This window comes from Pseudophryne corroboree, chromosome 5, assembly GCF_028390025.1.
Source record: "Pseudophryne corroboree isolate aPseCor3 chromosome 5, aPseCor3.hap2, whole genome shotgun sequence".
Taxonomy (NCBI): domain Eukaryota; kingdom Metazoa; phylum Chordata; class Amphibia; order Anura; family Myobatrachidae; genus Pseudophryne; species Pseudophryne corroboree.
The window spans coordinates 124,072,450-124,098,861 of record NC_086448.1 but is presented as its reverse complement, the minus strand read 5'-3'; the positions used below and the strand labels follow the sequence as shown (position 1 = coordinate 124,098,861).

At 44.4% G+C, this 26,412-nt stretch overlaps 1 protein-coding gene across 1 annotated transcript in view; it reads right to left on the bottom strand.

The window, feature by feature from the left end:
• Positions 1 to 20,790: 20,790 nt before the first annotated feature.
• Positions 20,791 to 26,412, bottom strand: part of LOC134929565 (mycolipanoate synthase-like) — a 54,880-nt gene continuing 49,258 nt past the window's right edge. Inside the window, exon 6 of the mRNA XM_063925157.1 lies at positions 20,791 to 26,265. Coding sequence (XP_063781227.1) covers positions 20,791 to 26,265 — 5,475 coding nt within the window. The remainder of the gene's footprint in view (positions 26,266 to 26,412) is intronic.

Below are 26,412 nucleotides of genomic sequence, written 5' to 3'. Positions count from 1 at the left end.
CCTCTATATGCTTCAGAGGTTGGAGGAGCAGCAAAAGGCCATTCAAGCCTATACAACTGAGCATGATATAGGAGGTGGAATGCACCTGTCTCAAGCGCAGTGGAGAATTATTTCAACGTTGTGCAAGGTTCTGCAACCTTTTGAACTTGCCACACGTGAAGTCAGTTCAGACACTGCCAGCCTGAGTCAGGTCATTCCCCTCATCAGGCTTTTGCAGAAGAAGCTGGAGACATTGAAGGAGGAGCTAACACAGAGCGATTCCGCTAGGCATGTGGGACTTGTGGATGGAGCCCTTAATTCGCTTAACAAGGATTCACGGGTGGTCAATCTGTTGAAATCAGAGCACTACATTTTGACCACCGTGCTCGATCCTAGATTTAAAACCTACCTTGGATCTCTCTTTCCGGCAGACACAAGTCTGCTGGGGTTCAAAGAACTGCTGGTGACAAAATTGTCAAGTCAAGCGGAACGCGACCTGTCAACATCTCCTCCTTCACATTCTCCCGCAACTGGGGGTGCGAGGAAAAGGCTCAGAATTCCGAGCCCACCCGCTGGCGGTGATGCAGGGCAGTCTGGAGCGACTGCTGATGCTGACATCTGGTCCGGACTGAAGGACCTGACAACGATTACGGACATGTCGTCTACTGTCACTGCATATGATTCTCTCCCCATTGAAAGAATGGTGGAGGATTATATGAGTGACCGCATCCAAGTAGGCACGTCAGACAGTCCGTACTTATACTGGCAGGAAAAAGAGGCAATTTGGAGGCCCTTGCACAAACTGGCTTTATTCTACCTAAGTTGCCCTCCCACAAGTGTGTACTCCGAAAGAGTGTTTAGTGCCGCCGCTCACCTTGTCGGCAATCGGCGTATGAGGTTACATCCAGAAAATGTGGAGAAGATGATGTTCATTAAAATGAATTATAATCAATTCCTCCGTGGAGACATTCACCAGCAGCAATTGCCTCCACAAAGTACACAGGGAGCTGAGATGGTGGATTCCAGTGGGGACGAATTGATAATCTGTGAGGAGGGGGATGTACACGGTGATATATCGGAGGATGATGATGAGGTGGACATCTTGCCTCTGTAGAGCCAGTTTGTGCAAGGAGAGATTAATTGCTTCTTTTTTGGTGGGGGTCCAAATAGAGATGAGCGGGTTCGGTTTCTCTGAATCCGAACCCGCCCGAACTTCATGGTTTTTTTCACGGGTCCGAGCAGACTCGGATCCTCCCGCCTTGCTCGGTTAACCCGAGCGCGCCCGAACGTCATCATGACGCTGTCGGATTCTCGCGAGACTCGGATTCTATATAAGGAGCCACGCGTCACCGCCATTTTCACACGTGCATTGAGATTGATAGGGAGAGGACGTGGCTGGCGTCCTCTCCATTTAGATTAGAAGAGAGAGAGAGAGAGAGAGAGATTGACCTGATTTACTGGAGCTTAGGAGTACTGTAGAAGTGTAGAGAGTGCAGAGTTTACTAGTGACTGACCACAGTGACCACCAGACAGTGCAGTTTTATTTAATATATCCGTTCTCTGCCTGAAAAAAACGATACACACAGTGACTCAGTCACATACCATATCTGTGTGCACTGCTCAGCCCAGTGTGCTGCATCATCTATGTATATATATCTGACTGTGCTCAGCTCACACAGCTTATAATTGTGGGGGAGACTGGGGAGCACTGCAGTGCCAGTTATAGGTTATAGCAGGAGCCAGGAGTACATATTATATTAAAATTAAACAGTGCACACTTTTGCTGCAGGAGTGCCACTGCCAGTGTGACTGACCAGTGACCTGACCACACTGACCACCAGTATAGTTAGTAGTATACTATATTGTGATTGCCTGAAAAAGTTAAACACTCGTCGTGTGACTTCACTTGTGTGGTGTTTTTTTTTTATTCTATAAAAAACTCATTCTGCTGACAGACAGTGTCCAGCAGGTCCGTCATTATATAATATATACCTGTCCGGCTGCAGTAGTGATATATATATATTTTTTATATCATTATTTATCATCCAGTCGCAGCAGACACAGTACGGTAGTTCACGGCTGTAGCTACCTCTGTGTCGGCACTCGGCAGTCCATCCATAATTGTATACCACCTACCCGTGGTTTTTTTTTCTTTCTTCTTTATACATACATACTACTACATCTCTTTATCAACCAGACTATATTAGCAGCAGACACAGTACAGTACGGTAGTCCACGGCTGTAGCTACCTCTGTGTCGGCACTCGGCAGTCCGTCCATAATTGTATACCACCTACCCGTGGTTTTTTTTTCTTTCTTCTTTATACATACATACTACTACATCTCTTTATCAACCAGTCTATATTAGCAGCAGACACAGTACAGTACGGTAGTTCACAGCTGTAGCTACCTCTGTGTCGGCACTCGGCAGTCCATCCATAATTGTATACCACCTACCCGTGGTTTTTTTTTCTTTCTTCTTTATACATACATACTACTACATCTCTTTATCAACCAGTCTATATTAGCAGCAGACACAGTACAGTACGGTAGTCCACGGCTGTAGCTACCTCTGTGTCGGCACTCGGCAGTCCGTCCATAATTGTATACCACCTACCCGTGGTTTTTTTTCTTTCTTCTTTATACATACATACTACTACATCTCTTTATCAACCAGTCTATATTAGCAGCAGACACAGTACAGTACGGTAGTTCACGGCTGTAGCTACCTCTGTGTCGGCACTCGGCAGTCCGTCCATAATTGTATACCACCTACCCGAGGTTTTTTTTTCTTTCTTCTTTATACATACATACTACTACATCTCTTTATCAACCAGTCTATATTAGCAGCAGACACAGTACAGTACGGTAGTCCATGGCTGTAGCTACCTCTGTGTCGGCACTCGGCAGTCCGTCCATAATTGTATACCACCTACCCGTGGTTTTTTTTTCTTTCTTCTTTATACATACATACTACTACATCTCTTTATCAACCAGTCTATATTAGCAGCAGACACAGTACAGTACGGTAGTTCACGGCTGTAGCTACCTCTGTGTTGGCACTCGGCAGTCCGTCCATAATTGTATACCACCTACCCGTGGTTTTTTTTTCTTTCTTCTTTATACATACATACTACTACATCTCTTTATCAACCAGTCTATATTAGCAGCAGACACAGTACAGTACGGTAGTCCACCGCTGTAGCTACCTCTGTGTCGGCACTCGGCAGTCCGTCCATAATTGTATACCACCTACCCGTGGTTTTTTTTTCTTTCTTCTTTATACATACATACTACTACATCTCTTTATCAACCAGTCTATATTAGCAGCAGACACAGTACAGTACGGTAGTTCACGGCTGTAGCTACCTCTGTGTCGGCACTCGGCAGTCCATCCATAATTGTATACTACCTACCCGTGGTTTTTTTTTCTTTCTTCTTTATACATACATACTACTACATCTCTTTATCAACCAGTCTATATTAGCAGCAGACACAGTACAGTACGGTAGTCCACGGCTGTAGCTACCTCTGTGTCGGCACTCGGCAGTCCGTCCATAATTGTATACTAGTATCCATCCATCTCCATTGTTTACCTGAGGTGCCTTTTAGTTGTGCCTATTAAAATATGGAGAACAAAAATGTTGAGGTTCCAAAATTAGGGAAAGATCAAGATCCACTTCCACCTCGTGCTGAAGCTGCTGCCACTAGTCATGGCCGAGACGATGAAATGCCAGCAACGTCGTCTGCCAAGGCCGATGCCCAATGTCATAGTACAGAGCATGTCAAATCCAAAACACCAAATATCAGTAAAAAAAGGACTCCAAAACCTAAAATAAAATTGTCGGAGGAGAAGCGTAAACTTGCCAATATGCCATTTACCACACGGAGTGGCAAGGAACGGCTGAGGCCCTGGCCTATGTTCATGGCTAGTGGTTCAGCTTCACATGAGGATGGAGGCACTCAGCCTCTCGCTAGAAAAATGAAAAGACTCAAGCTGGCAAAAGCAGTAGCACCGCAAAGAACTGTGCGTTCTTCGAAATCCCAAATCCACAAGGAGAGTCCAATTGTGTCGGTTGCGATGCCTGACCTTCCCAACACTGGACGTGAAGAGCATGCGCCTTCCACCATTTGCACGCCCCCTGCAAGTGCTGGAAGGAGCACCCGCAGTCCAGTTCCTGATAGTCAGATTGAAGATGTCAGTGTTGAAGTACACCAGGATGAGGAGGATATGGGTGTTGCTGGCGCTGGGGAGGAAATTGACCAGGAGGATTCTGATGGTGAGGTGGTTTGTTTAAGTCAGGCACCCGGGGAGACACCTGTTGTCCGTGGGAGGAATAGGGCCATTGACATGCCTGGTGAAAATACCAAAAAAATCAGCTCTTCGGTGTGGAAGTATTTCAACAGAAATGCGGACAACATTTGTCAAGCCGTGTGTTGCCTTTGTCAAGCTGTAATAAGTAGGGGTAAGGACGTTAACCACCTCGGAACATCCTCCCTTATACGTCACCTGCAGCGCATTCATCATAAGTCAGTGACAAGTTCAAAAACTTTGGGCGACAGCGGAAGCAGTCCACTGACCAGTAAATCCCTTCCTCTTGTAACCAAGCTCACACAAACCACCCCACCAACTCCCTCAGTGTCAATTTCCTCCTTCCCCAGGAATGCCAATAGTCCTGCAGGCCATGTCACTGGCAATTATGACAAGTCCTCTCCTGCCTGGGATTCCTCCGATGCATCCTTGCGTGTAACGCCTACTGCTGCTGGCGCTGCTGTTGTTGCTGCTGGGAGTCGATGGTCATCCCAGAGGGGAAGTCGTAAGACCACTTTTACTGCTTCCACCAAGCAATTGACTGTCCAACAGTCCTTTGCGAGGAAGATGAAATATCACAGCAGTCATCCTACTGCAAAGCGGATAACTGAGGCCTTGGCATCCTGGGTGGTGAGAAACGTGGTTCCGGTATCCATCATTACTGCAGAGCCAACTAGAGACTTGTTGGAGGTACTGTGTCCCCGGTACCAAATACCATCTAGGTTCCATTTCTCTAGGCAGGCGATACCGAAAATGTACACAGACCTCAGAAAAAGAGTCACCAGTGTCCTAAAAAATGCAGCTGTACCCAATGTCCACTTAACCACGGACATGTGGACAAGTGGAGCAGGGCAGGGTCAGGACTATATGACTGTGACAGCCCACTGGGTAGATGTATGGACTCCCGCCGCAAGAACAGCAGCGGCGGCACCAGTAGCAGCATCTCGCAAACGCCAACTCTTTCCTAGGCAGGCTACGCTTTGTATCACCGCTTTCCAGAATACGCACACAGCTGAAAACCTCTTACGGCAACTGAGGAAGATCATCGCGGAATGGCTTACCCCAATTGGACTCTCCTGTGGATTTGTGGCATCGGACAACGCCAGCAATATTGTGTGTGCATTAAATATGGGCAAATTCCAGCACGTCCCATGTTTTGCACATACCTTGAATTTGGTGGTGCAGAATTATTTAAAAAACGACAGGGGCGTGCAAGAGATGCTGTCGGTGGCCAGAAGAATTGCGGGACACTTTCGGCGTACAGGCACCACGTACAGAAGACTGGAGCACCACCAAAAACTACTGAACCTGCCCTGCCATCATCTGAAGCAAGAAGTGGTAACGAGGTGGAATTCAACCCTCTATATGCTTCAGAGGTTGGAGGAGCAGCAAAAGGCCATTCAAGCCTATACAATTGAGCACGATATAGGAGGTGGAATGCACCTGTCTCAAGCGCAGTGGAGAATGATTTCAACGTTGTGCAAGGTTCTGCTGCCCTTTAAACTTGCCACACGTGAAGTCAGTTCAGACACTGCCAGCCTGAGTCAGGTCATTCCCCTCATCAGGCTTTTGCAGAAGAAGCTGGAGACATTGAAGGAGGAGCTAACACGGAGCGATTCCGCTAGGCATGTGGGACTTGTGGATGGAGCCCTTAATTCGCTTAACAAGGATTCACGGGTGGTCAATCTGTTGAAATCAGAGCACTACATTTTGGCCACCATGCTCGATCCTAGATTTAAAGCCTACCTTGGATCTCTCTTTCCGGCAGACACAAGTCTGCTGTGGTTGAAAGACCTGCTGGTGAGAAAATTGTCAAGTCAAGCGGAACGCGACCTGTCAACATCTCCTCCTTCACATTCTCCCGCAACTGGGGGTGCGAGGAAAAGGCTCAGAATTCCGAGCCCACCCGCTGGCGGTGATGCAGGGCAGTCTGGAGCGACTGCTGATGCTGACATCTGGTCCGGACTGAAGGACCTGACAACGATTACGGACATGTCGTCTACTGTCACTGCATATGATTCTCTCACCATTGAAAGAATGGTGGAGGATTATATGAGTGACCGCATCCAAGTAGGCACGTCACACAGTCCATACTTATACTGGCAGGAAAAAGAGGCAATTTGGAGGCCCTTGCACAAACTGGCTTTATTCTACCTAAGTTGCCCTCCCACAAGTGTGTACTCCGAAAGAGTGTTTAGTGCCGCCGCTCACCTTGTCAGCAATCGGCGTACGAGGTTACATCCAGAAAATGTGGAGAAGATGATGTTCATTAAAATGAATTATAATCAATTCCTCCGCGGAGACATTGACCAGCAGCAATTGCCTCCACAAAGTACACAGGGAGCTGAGATGGTGGATTCCAGTGGGGACGAATTGATAATCTGTGAGGAGGGGGATGTACACGGTGATATATCGGAGGATGATGATGAGGTGGACATCTTGCCTCTGTAGAGCCAGTTTGTGCAAGGAGAGATTAATTGCTTCTTTTTTGGGGGGGGTCCAAACCAACCCGTCATATCAGTCACAGTCGTGTGGCAGACCCTGTCACTGAAATGATGGGTTGGTTAAAGTGTGCATGTCCTGTTTTGTTTATACAACATAAGGGTGGGTGGGAGGGCCCAAGGACAATTCCATCTTGCACCTCTTTTTTCTTTTCTTTTTCTTTGCGTCATGTGCTGTTTGGGGAGGGTTTTTTGGAAGGGACATCCTACGTGACACTGCAGTGCCACTCCTAAATGGGCCCGGTGTTTGTGTCGGCCACTAGGATCGCTTATCTTACTCACACAGTCAGCTACCTCATTGCGCCTCTTTTTTTCTTTGCGTCATGTGCTGTTTGGGGAGGGTTTTTTGGAAGGGCCATCCTGCGTGACACTGCAGTGCCACTCCTAGATGGGCCCGGTGTTTGTGTCGGCAACTAGGGTCGCTAATCTTACTCACACAGCTACCTCATTGCGCCTCTTTTTTTCTTTGCGTCATGTGCTGTTTGGGGAGGGTTTTTTGGAAGGGACATCCTGCGTGACACTGCAGTGCCACTCCTAAATGGGCCCGGTGTTTGTGTCGGCCACTACGGTCGCTAATCTTACTCACACAGCTACCTCATTGCGCCTCTTTTTTTCTTTGCGTCATGTGCTGTTTGGGGAGGGTTTTTTGGAAGGGACATCCTGCGTGACACTGCAGTGCCACTCCTAGATGGGCCCGGTGTTTGTGTCGGCCACTAGGGTCGCTAATCTTACTCACACAGCTACCTCATTGCGCCTCTTTTTTTCTTTGCGTCATGTGCTGTTTGGGGAGGGTTTTTTGGAAGGGACATCCTGCGTGACACTGCAGTGCCACTCCTAAATGGGCCCGGTGTTTGTGTCGGCCACTACGGTCGCTAATCTTACTCACACAGCTACCTCATTGCGCCTCTTTTTTTCTTTGCGTCATGTGCTGTTTGGGGAGGGTTTTTTGGAAGGGACATCCTACGTGACACTGCAGTGCCACTCCTAGATGGGCCCGGTGTTTGTGTCTGCCACTAGGGTCGCTAATCTTACTCACACAGCTACCTCATTGCGCCTCTTTTTTTCTTTGCGTCATGTGCTGTTTGGGGAGGGTTTTTTGGAAGGGACATCCTGCGTGACACTGCAGTGCCACTCCTAAATGGGCCCGGTGTTTGTGTCGGCCACTAGGGTCGCTAATCTTACTCACACAGCTACCTCATTGCGCCTCTTTTTTTCTTTGCGTCATGTGCTGTTTGGGGAGGGTTTTTTGGAAGGGACATCCTGCGTGACACTGCAGTGCCACTCCTAGATGGGCCAGGTGTTTGTGTCGGCCACTAGGGTCGCTTAGCTTAGTCATCCAGCGACCTCGGTGCAAATTTTAGGACTAAAAATAATATTGTGAGGTGTGAGGTATTCAGAATAGACTGAAAATGAGTGGAAATTATGGTTTTTGAGGTTAATAATAATATGGGATCAAAATGACCCCCAAATTCTATGATTTAAGCTGTTTTTTAGGGTTTTTTGAAAAAAACACCCGAATCCAAAACACACCCGAATCCGACAAAAAAAATTCGGTGAGGTTTTGCCAAAACGCGGTCGAACCCAAAACACGGCCGCGGAACCGAACCCAAAACCAAAACACAAAACCCGAAAAATTTCAGGCGCTCATCACTAGGTCCAAACCAACCCGTCATTTCAGTCACAGTCGTGTGGCAGACCCTGTCACTGAAATGATGGGTTGGTTAAAGTGTGCATGTCCTGTTTATACAACATAAGGGTGGGTGGGAGGGCCCAAGGACAATTCCATCTTGCACCTCTTTTTTCTTTCATTTTTCTTTGCGTCATGTGCTGTTTGGGGGGTGTTTTTTGGAAGGGCCATCCTGCGTGACACTGCAGTGACACTCCTAGATGGGCCAGGTGTTTGTGTCGGCCACTAGGGTCGCTTAGCTTACCCACACAGCTACCTCATTGCGCCTCTTTTTTTCTTTGCGTCATGTGCTGTTTGGGGAGTGTTTTTTGGAAGGGCCATCCTGCGTGACACTGCAGTGCCACTCCTAGATGGGCCAGGTGTTTGTGTCGGCCACTAGGGTCGCTTAGCTTACTCACACAGCTACCTCATTGCTCCTCTTTTTTTCTTTGCGTCATGTGCTGTTTGGGGAGTGTTTTTTGGAAGGGCCATCCTGCGTGACACTGCAGTGCCACTCCTAGATGGGCAAGGTGTTTGTGTCGGCCACTATGGTCGCTTAGCTTACTCACACAGCTACCTCATTGCGCCTCTTTTTTTCTTTGCGTCATGTGCTGTTTGGGGAGTGTTTTTTGGAAGGGCCATCCTGCGTGACACTGCAGTGACACTCCTAGATGGGCCAGGTGTTTGTGTCGGCCACTAGGGTCGCTTAGCTTACTCACACAGCTACCTCATTGCGCCTCTTTTTTTTTTTTTGCGTCATGTGCTGTTTGGGGAGTGTTTTTTGGAAGGGCCATCCTGCGTGACACTGCAGTGCCACTCCTAGATGGGCCAGGTGTTTGTGTCGGCCACTTGGGTCGCTTAGCTTAGCCATCCAGCGACCTCGGTGCAAATTTTAGGACTAAAAATAATATTGTGAGGTGTGAGGTGTTCAGAATAGACTGAAAATGAGTGGAAATTATGGTTATTGAGGTTAATAATACTTTGGGATCAAAATGACCCCCAAATTCTATGATTTAAGCTGTTTTTTAGGGTTTTTTGAAAAAAACACCCGAATCCAAAACACACCCGAATCCGACCAAAAAAAATCGGTGAGGTTTTGCCAAAACGCGTTCGAACCCAAAACACGGCCGCGGAACCGAATCCAAAACCAAAACACAAAACCCGAAAAATTTCCGGTGCTCATCACTAATTAGCACCAGAGGGAATGGAACGCAGGTCTCACCTCGCCGTTCGTCCCAGAGCCGCGCCGCCGTCCTCCTCGCAGAGCCGGAAGATAGAAGCCGGGTGAGTATGTGAAGAAAGAAGACTTCAGAGGCGGCAGAAGACTTCAGTTCTTCATAGAGGTAACGCACAGCGGTAACGCTGTGTGCCATTGCTCCCACACAGCACACACACGGCAGTCACTGTAAGGGTGCAGGGCGCAGGGGGGGGCGCCCTGGGCAGAAATAAGGACCTCCAGAGCTGGCAATAAGTATATATACAGGCTGGGCACTGTGTATAAAAGAGATCCCCCGCCATTTTTTTCATTTTTCAGCGGGACCGAAGCCCGCCGCTGAGGGGGCGGAGCTTGTTCCTCAGCACTCACCAGTGCCATTTTCTCCACAGCACACCGCTGAGAGGAAGCTCCCCGGACTCTCCCCTACTTACCACGGTGAAAGAGGGTTTTAAAGAAGGGGGGGGCACATAATTTGGCGCAAATACATTATAACAGCGCTATCTGTGTAAACATATTGTGTTTTTTTTTCCTGGGTCATTAGCGCTGGGTGTGTGCTGGCATACTCTCTCTCGGTCTCTCCAAAGGGCCTTGTGGGGGAACTGTCTTCAGATAAGAGGATTCCCTGAGTGTGTGGTGTGTCGGTACGCGTGTGTCGGCATGTCTGAGGTAGAAGGCTTTCCTAGCGAGGAGGTGGAGCAAATGAATGTGGTGTCTCCGTCGGCAACACCGACACCTGACTGGGATATGTGGAATGTTTTAAGTGCTAATGTGAATTTATTGCACAAAAGGTTGGACAAAGCTGAGTCCAGGAATTATGCAGAGAGTCAGGCCCTGCCTGCCCCTATGTCGCAGGGACCCTCGGGGTCTCAAAAGCGCCCACTATCCCAAATAGTAGACACTAATACCGACACGGATTCTGACTCCAGTGTCGACTACGATGATGCAAAGTTACAGCCAAAATTGGCTAAAAGTATTCAATATATGATTATTGCAATAAAGGATGTTTTGCATATCACAGAGGAACCCCCTGTCCCTCACACGAGGGTACACATGTATAAGGAAAAGAAACCTGAGGTAACCTTTATCCCTTCTCATGAGCTGAACGAGTTATTTGAAAAGGCGTGGGAATCTCCAGACAGGAAACTGAAGATTCCCAAAAGGATTCTTATGGCGTATCCTTTCCCGGCTAAGGACAGGATATGGTGGGAATCCTCCCCAAGGGTGGACAAAGCATTGACACGCTTATCCAAAAAGGTAGCACTGACATCCCAAGATACGGCTACCCTCAAGGATCCTGCTGATCGCAAGCAGGAGGCTACCTTAAAGTCCATTTACACACACTCTGGTACCTTACTCAGACCGGTGATAGCGTCGGCTTGGGTTTGTAGCGCTGTAGCAGCGTGGACAAATACCTTATCAGCGGAATTGGATACCCTGGATAAGGATACCATTTTATTGACCCTGGGTCATAGTAAAGATGCTGTCTTATATATGAGGGATGCTCAAAGAGACATTGGCCTACTGGGTTCCAGAGTCAACGCTATGTCGATTTCTGCTAGACAAGTCCTATGGACCCGGCATTGGACAGGTGATGCCGACTCAAAGAGGCATATGGAGGTTTTACCTTACAAGGGTGAAGAATTATTTGGGGAAGGTCTCTCTGACCTGGTCTCCACAGCTACGGCAGGTAAATCAAATTTTTGCCTTATATTCCCTCACAACCGAAGAAAGCGCCACATTATCAAATGCAGTCCTATTGGTCAAATAAAAACAAGAGAGTACGGGGATCGTCCTTTCTTGCCAGAGGTAAGGGCAGAGGGAAAAAGCTGCCAACCACAGCTAGTTCCCAGGAGCAGAAGTCCTCCCCGGCCTCTACAAAATCCACCGCATGATGCTGGGGCTCCGCTGAGGGAGTCCGCCCCAGTGGGGGCACGTCTTCGACTTTTCAGCCACATCTGGGTTCACTCACAGGTGGATCCCTGGGCAATAGAAATTGTGTACCAGGGTTATAAGCTGGAATTCAAAGAGGTGCCTCCTCGACGATTTTTCAAATCGGCCCTACCAGCTTCTCCCCCAGAAAGGGAGATAGTTTTAAATGCAATTCACAAATTGTGTCTTCAACAGGTGGTGGTCAAAGTTCCCCTGCTTCAACAAGGGTGGGGGTATTACTCAACCCTATTTGTAGTCCCGAAACCAGACGGTTCGGTCAGACCCATTTTAAATTTAAAGTCCTTGAACCTATACTTGAAAAGGTTCAAGTTCAAGATGGAATCGCTCAAAGCGGTCATCGCCAGCCTGGATGGGGGGGATTTTATGGTATCCCTGGACATAAAGGATGCATACCTTCATGTTCCCATATATCCACCTCATCAGGCGTACCTGAGATTTGCGGTACAGGATTGTCATTACCAATTTCAGACGTTGCCGTTTGGGCTTTTCACGGCCCCGAGGATTTTCACCAAGGTAATGGCGGAAATGATGGTGCTCCTGCGCAAGCAGGGTGTCACAATTATCCCGTACTTGGACGATCTCCTCATAAAAGCGAGATCGCGAGAGCAGTTGTTGATCAGCATGTCACTTTCACTGAAGGTGTTACAACAACACGGCTGGATTCTCAATATCCCGAAGTCACAGTTAGTTCCTACGACTCGTTTGACCTTCTTAGGCATGATTCTGGATACAGACCAGAAAAGGGTTTATCTTCCAAGAGAAAAGGCCCAGGAACTCATGACTCTGGTCAGGGACCTATTGAAGCCAAAACAGGTGTCAGTGCATCACTGCACTCGAGTCCAGGGAAAGATGGTGGCATCTTACGAGGCCATTCCCTTCGGCAGGTTCCATGCGAGGACCTTCCAATGGGACCTACTAGACAAGTGGTCCGGGTCACACCTACAGATTCATCAGTTGATCACCCTGTCCCCCAGGGCAAGGGTGTCTCTCCTGTGGTGGCTACAGAGTGCTCACCTTCTAGAGGGTTGCAGGTTCGCCATTCAGGACTGGATTCTGGTAACAACGGACGCGAGCCTCCGAGGTTGGGGAGCAGTCACACAGGGCAGAAACTTCCAAGGTCTTTGGTCAAGCCAGGAGACTTGTCTTCACATCAACGTCCTGGAGCTGAGGGCCATATACAACGCCCTTCGTCAAGCGGAGACTTTGCTTCGCGACCTACCGGTTCTGATTCAGTCAGACAACATCACCGCAGTGGCTCATGTAAACCGCCAAGGCGGCACAAGGAGCAGAGTGGCAATGACGGAAGCCACCAGGATTCTTCGCTGGGCGGAAAATCATGTAAGCGCACTGTCAGCAGTGTTCATTCCGGGAGTGGACAACTGGGAAGCAGACTTCCTCAGCAGACACGATCTACATCCAGGAGAGTGGGGACTTCATCAGGAAGTCTTCGCACAGATTGCAAGTCAGTGGGGACTGCCCTAGATAGACATGATGGCGTCCCGCCTCAACAAAAAACTACAGAGGTATTGTGCCAGGTCAAGAGACCCCCAGGCGGTGGCAGTGGACGCCCTCGTGACACCGTGGGTGTTCCAGTCGGTCTATGTGTTTCCTCCTCTTCCTCTCATACCCAAGGTGTTGAGAATAATAAGAAAAAGAGGAGTACAGACAATTCTCATTGTTCCAGATTGGCCACGAAGGACCTGGTATCCGGATCTGCAGGAAATGCTCACAGAAGATCTGTGGCCTCTTCCTCTAAGACAGGACCTGTTACAACAGGGGCCCTGTCTGTTCCAAGACTTACCGCGGCTGCGTTTGATGGGATGGCGGTTGAACGCCGGATCCTAGCGGACAAGGGTATTCCTGATGAGTCATTCCTACTCTGATAAAGGCTAGGTAGGACGTGATAGCTAAACATTATATATGGTGGAAGTATGTTTCTTGGTGCGAGGCCAGAAATGCTCCTACGGAAGAATTCCATCTGGGACGTTTCCTTCACTTCCTACAGACTGGAGTGAATTTGGGCCTAAAATTAGGCTCCATTAAGGTTCAGATTTCGTCCCTTTCCATTTTCTTTCAGAAGGAATTGGCTTCTCTCCCAGAAGTACAGACTTTTGTCAAGGGAGTGCTGCATATTCAGCCTCCTTTTGTACCTCCAGTGGCACCTTGGGACCTGAACGTGGTGTTGAGTTTCCTTAAGTCGCACTGGTTTGAACCACTTACAATGGTGGAGTTAAAATATCTCACTTGGAAAGTGGTCATGTTGTTAGCCTTGGCTACGGCTAGGCGAGTGTCAGAATTGGCGGCTTTGTCTCACAAAAGCCCCTATTTAGTTTTCCATATGGATAGAGCGGAATTGCGGACCCGTCCTCAATTCTTGCCAAAGGTGGTTTCGTCTTTTCATATGAACCAACCTATTGTGGTGCCTGTGGCTACGCGAGACTTGGAGGAGTCCGAGTCCCTTGATGTGGTCAGGTCTTTGAAAATTTATGTGGCCAGAACGGCTAGGGTCAGGAAAACAGAAGCACTGTTTATCCTGTATGCAGCCAACAAGGTTGGCGCTCCTGCTTCCAAGCAGACTATTGCTCGCTGAATCTGTAACACGATTCAGCAGGCTCATTCTACGGCTGGATTGCCATTACCAAAATCAATAAAGGCTCATTCCACCAGGAAAGTGGGCTCTTCTTGGGTGGCTGCCCGAGGGGTCTCGGCATTACAGCTGTGCCGAGCTGCTACTTGGCCGGGTTCAAACACTTTTGCAAAATTCTACAAGTTTGATACCCTGGCTGAGGAGGACCTCATGTTTGCTCAATCGGTGCTGCAGAGTCATCCGCACTCTCCCGCCCGTTTGGGAGCTTTGGTATAATCCCCATGGTCCTTACGGAGTCCCCAGCATCCTCTAGGACGTAAGAGAAAATAAGATTTTAAACCTACCGGTAAATCTTTTTCTCCTAGTCCGTAGAGGATGCTGGGCGCCCGTCCCAAGTGCGGACTACTTCTGCAAGACTTGTATATAGTTTTTGCTTACACAAGAGTTATGTTACAGTTTTCCTCAGTCTCGGACTGATGCTGTGTTGTTTCATACTGTTAACTGGTTCGTATTTCCCAAGTTATACGGTGTGGATGGTGTGGGCTGGTATGAATCTTGCCCTTAGATTAACTAAAATCCTTTCCTCGTACTGTCCGTCTCCACTGGGCACAGTTTCTCTAACTGAGGTCTGGAGGAGGGGCATAGAGGGAGGAGCCAGTGCACACCCATACCTGAAGTTCTTTCTTAGTGCCCATGTCTCCTGCAGAGCCCGTCTATCCCCATGGTCCTTACGGAGTCCCCAGCATCCTCTACGGACTAGGAGAAAAAGATTTACCGGTAGGTTTAAAATCGTATTATTTCTATTATGTATTTGAAATAATAATAATAATAATAATAATAATAATAATAATAATAATTTTATTTATATAGCGCTCTTTCTCCAACAGGACTCAAGGACTGGAAGGGGTGCTCAGTCTGCTTTATCTGAAATGGGTGATCTGTCCGTCCATCCAGAGGCTCCGCCCCAGTGTAAAATTAAAATAATAAAAGCTAAAAACAAAAATCCTAAAATTCTAATTATTAAAAAAAAATTTTTGTTTGTGCTGTACCCTAGTGTACTATACAATTTTTATTTTATTTTCTTTAGTACTGTGACACTGCTGGCATTGTGCGACGCTGTCTGTGTAGTCAACCGCAGTGTGTAATTATTATAAATATTTCTGATTCATTTGTGTGACACTATAACCACCGGTTTGTGATATAAAAAATAATATATATATTTTGAATTAAATTTATATTTTGTGCTGTGTCATCCCAGTATACATCCAGGGACTGCAACTGCTCCGTCCATCTAGGGATGTTCTGTCAGTCCACCCAAAATAAAAAAAATAAAAGACATCTTTTTTTTATATTTTGTGCTGTATCCTCCCTTAATACATCCAGGCGTGCTCTGTCCATTTCAGGGTGTGGTGTCTGTAGCTCATATTCTTATTATAACTTATTGTCCTATTTTCATAACTCTTCTTATCACCACATTGTAATTACTTCAAATCAATATTATTAACAATAATTATAAATTAGATACATTTAAATTAAATGAATATAAATAAACTCTCCACACTCATATAGTGAACTTTCTGCATATCGAAGATATCTTTGAGAAAATGGAGAATTTGATTCTAAATAAATTCAATTAAATAAATTGAAATTAAAATAAATTAAATAAATTAAATATAAAATATTGTCTTTTTTTATTCTTCTTTGCCTTGATCATCTTTTTGTGAACTGAAATCTTGAGCCTTGCCTAATGCATCTTTTTTTAAATACATTACTTTATATCATAGGTTCTCAAACTCGGTCCTCAGGACCCCACACAGTGCATGTTTTGCAGGTCTCCTCACAGAATCACAAGTGAAATAATTGACTTCACCTGCTGACCTTTTAAAATGTGTCAGTGAGTAATTAATACACCTGTGCACATGCTGGGTTACCTGCAAAACATGCACTGTGTGGGGTCCTGAGGACCGAGTTTGAGAACCTCTGCTTTATATATATCCAAGGGCTGCTGCTCCTCTGACCAGCTACTGTACCTCGATGCAACCTTTTGGTCTAAACTGGATAAAAACAATATTGTGAGCTGTGAGATGTTCAGAATAGTCTGGAAATGGGTGGAAATGAATGTTATTGAGGTTAATAATACGGTAGGAACAAAAACACCCCAAATTCTGTTATTTTAGCTGTTTTGATTATTTTTTCGAAAAAATCCAGATCCAAAACCAAAACCCACAAGGGTGGTTTTGGCAAAATCAATCCAGATCCAAAACACGAAGTAAATCCAGATCCAAAAGCAAAACACAAAACCAGAAAAATGTCCTGGTGCACACCCCTAATTTATTCTCCTCCTCCTCATGCTTGGAAAGCTTTCACACTTCATACAGTATGTGTACCTCTGCCCTTATCCCTCTCATGTATTTCACTGATCTACCCCATACGTTTGCCCCTCTGACCACTGCCTTTCCATGTGTATCTCTGACCACTGCCTCCCCCAAGCGCACCTTTCTTACCACTGCCTCTCTATGATTTCCTCTGACCACTGCCTCACCATACTGTATGTTTCTTTGACCCCCTACTTATGAGTGCCTCTGAACACTTCCTCCATATCCCAGACCCTGTCCCCACCATCATACACAACTGTGCATTTGCCCCTCTCAAAGCTGGTGGCTGAAGATCATGTAGCATAGATGAACAGAGATAAGACCATGTTCAATACTAGAGTCTAAAGATGGTATTCATTCTTAATATAATTAATTCTTAAAGGTGTCTTTACACCTCTACTGGCACCCAGTGGACAAAGGGAAATAATACCAGCCAATATGAAATCTCTGCTAGAATATGTACATCTAATACTTTAAGCCTGTATTTACCTCAGCCACCCATGGATCTGGCAATGAAATAGTGACTATCAGCCATATCCAATAGTCACATATTCAAGGAGTCTTTGCAGTCCTTCGTTTTACTCCATTTTCTCTCTGATATACTTTACAATTGTGGGGGTCACTCTGACCCGATCGCACGCTGCAGTTTATTGCAGTGGTGCGATCGGGTCAGAACTGCGCATGCACTGGCGCTGCAGTGCACCGGCGCATGCCAGACGGCCGAAGGCTGTCGGGCCACTAAGATTGCCTCTGCCTGATTGACAGGCAGAAGCGTTCGCTGGGCGGGGGGGGGCAGAACGGTGGCGTTTGGCCGCCGTTTCGTGGGCGCAGTCCAGCCAATGCAGGCGTGGTCGGACCGAATGGGGGGCGGGCTGCAGCGGCTGCGTGACGTCACACGCAGCCGCTGCGGGCCGGTGAGCGATGAGTAGTTCCCGGCCAGCACGCTAAAGCTGCACTGGTCGGGAGCTACTCTTGAAGCGCAAAGGCATCGCCGCTGTGCGATGCCTTTGCACTTCTGCGGGGGGCCGGCAATGACATGCGGGGCGGGATAGCCCTGTGCTGGGCACCCACCCGCATGTTAGTGTGAATGATCGTAGCTGTGCTAAATTTAGCACAGCTATGAGCAACTCGGAATTACCACCTGTATCTCTAATCATGGGCACTAAGAAACTGAAACAAGACAAATCTGTACCTCCTGTGCATTTTTGGAGCCTATATATCAGGGAAGGATATGTTTCATGCCAGTCTTCCACCTCCTCATCTTACTACAAGGACACCATCTCCTCTGGTTCACAAGATGAATCCCTGACTGTTACCATTGATTGTCCAGTTACTTTGTTCTCTATCTGTTCTGTCATCTTTAAAATTGAAAATGAAAGTGGACTTTAGGAAACTGTCAAGGATATAAAGTGCAAAATGACAGAGCTGGGAGCATAAACCGATCATCTGGGGCACGAAATGGAAGAATTGGTCTTTTCCCACAATGTCTTCAAAGTTAAGCTTACATACCTTGAAGACAGATCACAATGTAACAACATTAATATCTGAGGAAGACCAGATGATGTCTCTAATGCACATGTGTACACATACTGTATGTCACTTCTCTTTTTCCAACAGTCATTATCATCCACTTCCTCCTCAGACTTGCTCATTGACAGACTACATTGACTGCTTAAGTCAAAGGAGGCTGCTGAATCTTTTCCTAAAGATACCCTACCCAGAGTCCACTTTTTCAAAGAATGGCTTCTCAGAGTGGCTTAAACGATCTCTGGTTCCCTTGGGGATATTCAACTATTTGCAGATATTTCCCCAACTGCTTTGGAAAAATGGAGACTTTTCTGGCCTCTATTGACTACCCTTAGAGCAGCCATCATCCATTATAGATGGGGTTTTCTCTTCCTTCAGAGTGGTGTCTGTGTTTCCATCTTCTCATCTGAGGCAGGATTATCTCTCTTGAAGAACTGAGACATTTCATTTGCAATGTCATTGTCATATACCCCTATTCACAAACGTAACATCTACCAGGTTTCGAATGCCTCAATAACTGCCTGGTGGTACCTCTCTTAGGGAGGGTGAGTACAATAATATCTTTTTAAGCTTATTTTCCTTTTTTTGTGATTGGGTTTTATTTGCAATCACAATGTAATATATTTTATGGTGAATTTCAGTCATTACACAGGGACACCCTGCATGTGCTGTGGCAAGTGAAATTTGTACCCATTTATCTTACATCTATTTGCACACTATACTCTGTATCTAATTTTGACTTACTGTTATACTCAACATTTAACTAAAAATGCCCTGATACAAAGTCAAGTGAATGTGCTATTGATTGAGAGATTATTTTGGTTAAAAAGATTGCATATTTGTTGTTTCACTCAATCCTGAGCTAGGCCTCTTCAACTCAGTGAGGCTAATGCAGATGTAGACGGCATAGCTATAGCTGCTGCTTCCTTGGTTTCATTGTTGGTTTCATTCTTTTCTATGGCTCTTGACTTTGACTTGTCTCCGGTCTACTGTCTGCCTACCACCGGCCCTGATCCAACTCTGGTTAAACTGTAATGTCTTGCATAAAAGGATTACCGCAAGAATGCGGCACAAGAGTCTCCTAAGTAGGGACCCTCTTATCTACCACAAGATTACAGTCTGGATACAATGGACATCTGGGGTAATATAAAACGTAACTTTTATTTGTTATCACAAAGTAAAATTGGAGTAGAGTAAACTCCAAAAATATGTTAAAATGCGAAATATGAACACATAACATATACAGACATGAAACACAACATGGTTAAAAAGTACACAGGTTCAAATTATCATTATATACTGGCCACAGCCAGTGTTCTTGATAATGAGACAATATGTGTCAATTGATAGTTGTCTGTGTGAAAGAGATAGGGAAGGCTTTTGAGGTATTTTCTGGGTTCTGCTGTCCCGTATTTGCTAAAGCATTGAATATGGGGTGAGAGACCCCTACTGGTTTCAGCCAATGTAAAGAAAAGAAGATACCAGGGTAATTATGGTGTGTAACTTCTTTCTTTGTCTTCATTAAACTGTAATGTCTGTCTGCTACTAGTCCAACCCAGCTTTATATCACAGCCATAGGGGGAGATGTATCAAGCATTGGAGAGAGATAAGTGGAGAGACCAATCAGCTATTCAAACTCAGCCTTTAAAATGACAGAAGCTGATTTGTTAGTACTTTATCTCTTTCCTCTATATCCCTAAAGTTGAACTCCAAGGGCGATATTCAACTGTTATATTGCGCCAATCTATCTAAACTGACAGGAGATCACATGGCGATATTCAATTGATCTGTTGTATTGCACATATTGCGCCCTTAGAGGTCGGGTTTAGCCGCATAAAGCAGCTAGACCCGACCAAACTAATGGGCACAACGTGAAAAGTCCAATTTGTAAACCCCATGGCTAATTGGATCCACCCTGTATCAGGCTGTCCCATTTGGAAACTTCTCATTATCTACCACTGAATACCATTTACAGTTCTCACGTACACATATAAAGCCCTCATAACCCCACTCTTTCCTACATCTCCAAATGTGGTTATTTCTACAATCCCTTCCGTCCTTGCCGATCTTACACTGAATGCTGCCTCACCTCTGCTCTGATAACGTCCTCACACTCTCTCACTCAGACTTTCTAACACTCTCCATACCTTTAAATTAGCCCTTAAGACTCAACTATCATAAAAGCCTATCAATTCCTCCAAATAACTCACTTCTCACTTTTCACAACAAGGTGCTGCAGACTTCTTAAGGTACCCTATAAATATCTATTTGTGTTTTACTGAAAAACAATACTTTACAAGTTGCTTAGTATATAGCAATCTACATCACTGCCACATTTTCAGTCACTGTCTTTTTTAAATAAATAGACAAATGCCCTGTTCGTAGAAAAGCATGCTGTTAATTTTTTGCTTTATTTGTTTACATTGAAGACTTTTTTGCAACACAGATGAACAGAATATTTCAAATGTATACTGCAAAGTACAACTGACCTTGGGGCAGATCTGAATCATAATTCCAATAATGTTAATATATCAAAATTAATTTATCACTTCTACATGACTGAATATAGGTATTTTAGTTGGCTTTTTATATTAATATTTCTCTGTTTTATTTTTTTCACGTCCACTTTAATTTTTTTCATACTTTTCATTCGATTGCAAATGATGGACATTTTCGTATCATAGCTTTGTCTCCTCTATTACTCTTTGCACTGGCTTTTCTTCATTTGAAATGTTTTTTTGGACCTCTGACACCAGCATTGAGATAGATGTGTTGGGATCTAGCAGTGTTACGAGAGGAACATTTACATTCTTCTCCATAAAGATACGATTTTGCAATGTCATAGCCAACATTGAGTCAATCCCAAGAAAATTCAGAAGACTATTGCTTGCAATGTCACGTGAGCTGACATTGGTGAGCTCACTAATTAGTAACAAAATGTAATCCTCTGGAATTTCATTAGTTTTGGAAGATTCCTTAATTTTTGGGGTGTCTTCCCAACTTTTAATTTTTTCAACCATCACATTGTAAAACCGCTTCTTCAGTGATGGAATATTAGAAATGAGGTTTGCATACATGGTTTTAAAATCAAATTTGACTATTGCCTGATGATTATTGTTTAGTAAAAGACATAGTTTCAGATACTCATGAATTTCCTCGGTATTCAGAAGAAGTATTCCTTTTGCCTGCAAAAGTTTATGAATTTGGTGCTGATTGAGCAACACTCCAAGATTGAGACCTCCCCAATTTATTGATTGCCCCGATAGACCAATATTTCTTCTGTATTGACAGAACATATCTAGAAAGGAGTTGGCAGCAGCATAATTTGCTTGTCCTGGATTTCCTATAAATGAAGCTACAGAGGAATAGCAGACAAAATAATCAAGCTTTTGGTCTATTGTAGCACAATGAAGATTCACTGTCCCATCCACTTTTGGGCTAAGGACTTTCTCAAACAGTGAGAGGTTTAGATTCTGCAAAACTCCATCATGTAAAACTACAGCACTGTGAAAGATGCCTCTGATTGGAAAGTTTGGAAACATTTTTTGTATTGATTTTATGGCATTTTTCACTTCAGAATAGTAGCTTATGTTACATGGTAACGTGATTATGTTAGTATTTTCCCTTTCATTCTGAACCTCAGATATTTGTTTTTTAATTTCTGGGGTTGGGTGTCTTCTGGACAAAATCACAATGTGGCCACCTCCATTCCGCACAATAAATTTCACAGTTTCAAAGCCAAGACCAGTTAGTCCCCCCGTGACAATGTAAACCGCATTGTGCCTGAAGAGCACTGGATCAGATGAAGACAATGTAATTCTCGAGATTGTGTTGTTGTCTAGCTCAATAAGGGGTACGCATTGGGCTGTGAAGTAGCTGGTTGTTATGTTCTTTGTACTACATGATGGTTGAATCATATTCTTTGGAAGAATAAGATGGATGTCTACAGATAGTGACTGTAACCATTTATATATGTCTTTTGCAAATTTCTGTAAATTTGCCTTTTGAAAAATGGCAGCAACATAAAGCAGGTGGACATGAATGTCTTGTCTACAGCTTAGCGCCAGATTCTGGTAACTCTCATGGTTGCTATGACCACATATTACAATTACATGTTTGAGGAGTGGCAGCTTGAAAAGAGCTTCTGCTGAGACAACATCCGGTGAAGGGAGAATAATCATGGCACTGCACTGTATGAAGTCCGCTGTAATTTCTTGAGATATTACTGTTTCCCAGCCTACTTGTTTTGCTGTCTTGGATAAAACAGTGCACAAAACTGACTTTATTTCAGTAGCCATAATACCTAGCTTGGGTTTGTTCTTTGCATGTGGTAGCTGGTGACAAAAAACTTCCCAGGCTAAGACAAATAGCGAAACGCAAGGAGCATTTCTTAACATTGGAACTTTCCTCACCAAATAGCAAACATTCTCAGGAAGTCTCACTTTAGAGGTTGCAACAGTTGGATAACATGCAGTTATACGATCACCAACTTGAATTTTCTTGACATTTTCTCCAATGGAAGTTACAGTACCAGCAAAGTCCAGAGCAATTAATTCATGTTCTTCATTAGACAAAGTGCTCCAATACAAAGTATTTCCATACTTCCAGCTTGACATACTAACAGGAAAATAGTCTTCAGCGTGGATACATATTTGATCAACCATAATCTCGATCCATTTGTCTGTGAGCTGACTATGTTTGAGATGAGTTTGTTCAGCAGTAAGTCCTGTTACTGTGTAAGGTTCTGCAGTGTACAAGGTGAAATAGTCTGACTTTTCTAAAGTTGTTATTTGCTGCCTACAGTTTTCAGTGTTGGTGGGTATAATTTCACTTGTGTAAATACAACCTTCATTGATCCAAATCTCTGGATAATCATTTGGTTTATAATTAAGAAGAACTTGGCCTAGGGCTTCCACATCTTCAGGACTTGAAGAACTTATATCAATCAGTTGAAATGTAATATTAGGCTTTTCAATGATACAAGCTCTTGTCATACCAATTAAAGCAAAACCAGGATTAATGTCATCCAGGGTATTTCTAGTATTCCTCAATGTGACTGTCCTGATAGTAGCCTTGGGGGTCCATTGACTCACTGCTAAGATCAACTGCCGATAGACCTCACAGCACTTTGCTAGATACTGTGTGAGATTGGTTGGAATATCCTTGCTCAGTGCTTGGATTCCCCACATGAACACAACATCTTTACATTCACTCTGGAGTATTTTATGTATCTGAATATCAGAATCCCAGCTTTGAAAGGAAATGAAGCTCAGTCCATCATGTATGTATTTTGATAATTGTTGGCTTACTCCATAGTTGTCTGCATAAATCAGCATATTTGGCTTTTGTTCTGGTATATCTATGGATTGGGGAGTCTGTGTCCAAGTGACTTGGAAAAAAGTGTTTTCTTGTTTGGCCTCTGTTTGCTTCACAAATGACATCTTCACGTTTTTTAATTCCACTAACATCATGCCATTGTTATCTGCAAAACATCCACACAGTTCAAAGTAATTCTTTGTTGTTTTTATCAATTGTATGTATAGGATCATTTCTTCTTGGAAGGGTTGAAAAACAGTCAAGCTACCTATGGATGATGGGAAGATTGCTGTAGTATCTTTGTCTCTATCTCCCACACAAACAACCATTTGAAGAAAACAGTCTAAAATGACTGGGTGTATGTGGTACTCATACATTGTTTCTCTGACTTCTTCACTTACTCTTATTCTGGTGATTGCTTCTTTAAGAACATCTCCATAATGAATGTCATCAACAAGCTGTCTGTAAGCCTTCCCGTACTCGAACCCAAATTTATATAGCTGCTCATAAATTTTTTCTTTTTTGAAAATTAAATGGCATCTTTTGAAAATATGTTCAATAGAGATTTGTTGGCTTATCTTTGTTTTACAGTGATTTATTTTAATTTGCCCATTTGCATAAAGATGTGATGTAAGCACATCAAAATGAGTGATCTGGTCTTCTCGTTGTAGCTTTACATTTAGCTCTAAATAGTCTTGGCGAAGAACACATGGTCTAGAAAATGTAACACTGATTTCCAGAGAACTTAGAGGAACTTTGGGTATTAAACTGGTAGCTGTAGCTGCCAGTCCAAGCTCTACATAAAATGTCCCAGGAACTAGGACGGAGCCCAGGTTCTTATGCTCATAGATGTATGGTGTCAGTGCTTTAGACACTGTACATCTGAACTCTGTGAAGTTCTCACCTATTCCATGGAGAAGTGGATGGATAGCAGTTGCTACTGTCATACTTCCTTGCCTGATTTTTTCAAAATTTATGTCTTGCTTGATGTGATCAAACTGGTATCTTGGAATCCCAGCTGGGGAAGATTTATATAACTTGTAGATATTGCCCCAGTCTGGATTGTACCCCGCTGTAAAAAGCATCATCAACATAGAAAATATAGTCTCATACTCTTTTTTGGGTTGCACAACTGGTAAAATGATTGTATTTGATCCTAAAGTTTCCAATATATTTCGTTGCAATGCTCTTCGGGGTCCTATTTCAATATATATTGGGTGTTCTTTATCCTTTGCAGAAATTTGTACAGCTTGTTCAAAAGCAACTGGTTCACGTATATTTTTAGCCCAGTAGTCCCCAGTAGTGAAATCTCCTTTGGATGCTGGCTTTCCAGTCACTGTTGAAATTAATTCAGTTTCCATCTTTTGTGGTTTTAAATCCTGTAGTATGTTTTTTATCTCACTTAATATAGGATCCATCAGGTGGCTGTGGTACGCAGTGGGAACATCTAGCACATGGAGAAATATATTGTTTTTACTGTAATGTTTAGTTACTTTCTCATGAAGGTCCTGTATTGACTCTCCATCCCCAGAGATTGTACATGAGGTAGGACTGTTGTAAGCAGCAATACATACTTTGCCATTGTAAGACACAGTAAGTTTAGATATTTCAGTCACAGGTAGATTTCCAACAACCAACATTTTCCCCCCTGTGACCTTACATTGCAATGTGCTCCTGAAATAAATAACTTTAACAGCATCTTCCAGTGAAAGAAGTCCAGAGCAATGTGCAGCAGCAACTTCTCCAACTGAATGACCCACAATGCAGTCTGGTTTGATACCCCAATATCTCAGGAGAGCCACTAAAGATACCTGGAGTGTAAAGAGCAGTAACTGGGCCACATCTGGACTAGAGAAATCATCACACTCCTTCTCTAGCAATTCTACCACAGACAGGGTTGTGTAGACTTGAATCATCTCATTTATCTCTAAACATTTATCTTTGAACACTGGCTCATGTTCCAGTAACATCTTGCACATCCCTTTATAAAGGACTCCATTTCCACAGAGTACATACACAATCTGAGGACTTCCTTTGGCTGGAGGTGTCTCCGTATTCACAGACTGAAGTTGTTGATGTAAATGGGTTAATGAAGATGTCAGAAATGCTGTCCTGTATTTGTAACTAAGATGACTTCTTCGGCAAGCTGCTGTGTAAACCAGGTTTTCCAGAGATACAGATGTCGGCTTATTCAGCTCACGTTTTGTATCTTCAATGGAAAGTTGAAGAGATTTTCTGGAGGCTGCAGATAAAATAAATATTTCAACAGGTCTTTCTGAATGACATTGAGGGTATATTTGTTCACATTTCTTGACCACAACATGAGTATTAGTTCCCCCAAACCCAAAACAATTAATTCCTGCTATTCTTCCAAACTTTACATCCTCCTGCCATTTTTCTGGGCTTGTAGGAACAATTAAATTTGATTCTTCAATTTTTTTGATTCCAAGTTCTTTAGTGTAATGTAGCGATGGTGGAATAACTTCATGGTGCATCATGAGCAGTACTTTTATTAGACCAGCCATGCCAGCAGCTGATTCAGTGTGACCAATGTTCCCTTTAACTGATCCAATCTTTAGAGGCTTCATTCCACTTGGACGCTTTTTCCCAATGATGTTTCCTATGCTGGTGACTTCTATTGGGTCCCCAACAGGTGTTCCTGTGCCATGAGCCTCGACATACTGCACAGAACATGGGTCTATAATTCTATATATGCTTTGCAATAATTCCTCTTGTTGGTGCTGAGATGGTTTGGTGATTGGTGTAACTGATCTTCCATCTTGGTTAACGGCAGTTGCATGTATTATACCCCAGATGTTGCAAAACTCTTCTTTGGCCTGTGGAATGAGAATGCATTTGTTAATTATAGTCACACTGGGCCTGATTCAGATGCGGTCATAACCTCGATCATGTCACAATGGAGTGATTATTAGCAGACTGCATATGTGTTGCAACCAAATTGCGCACGTGCCAATGTACCTTTG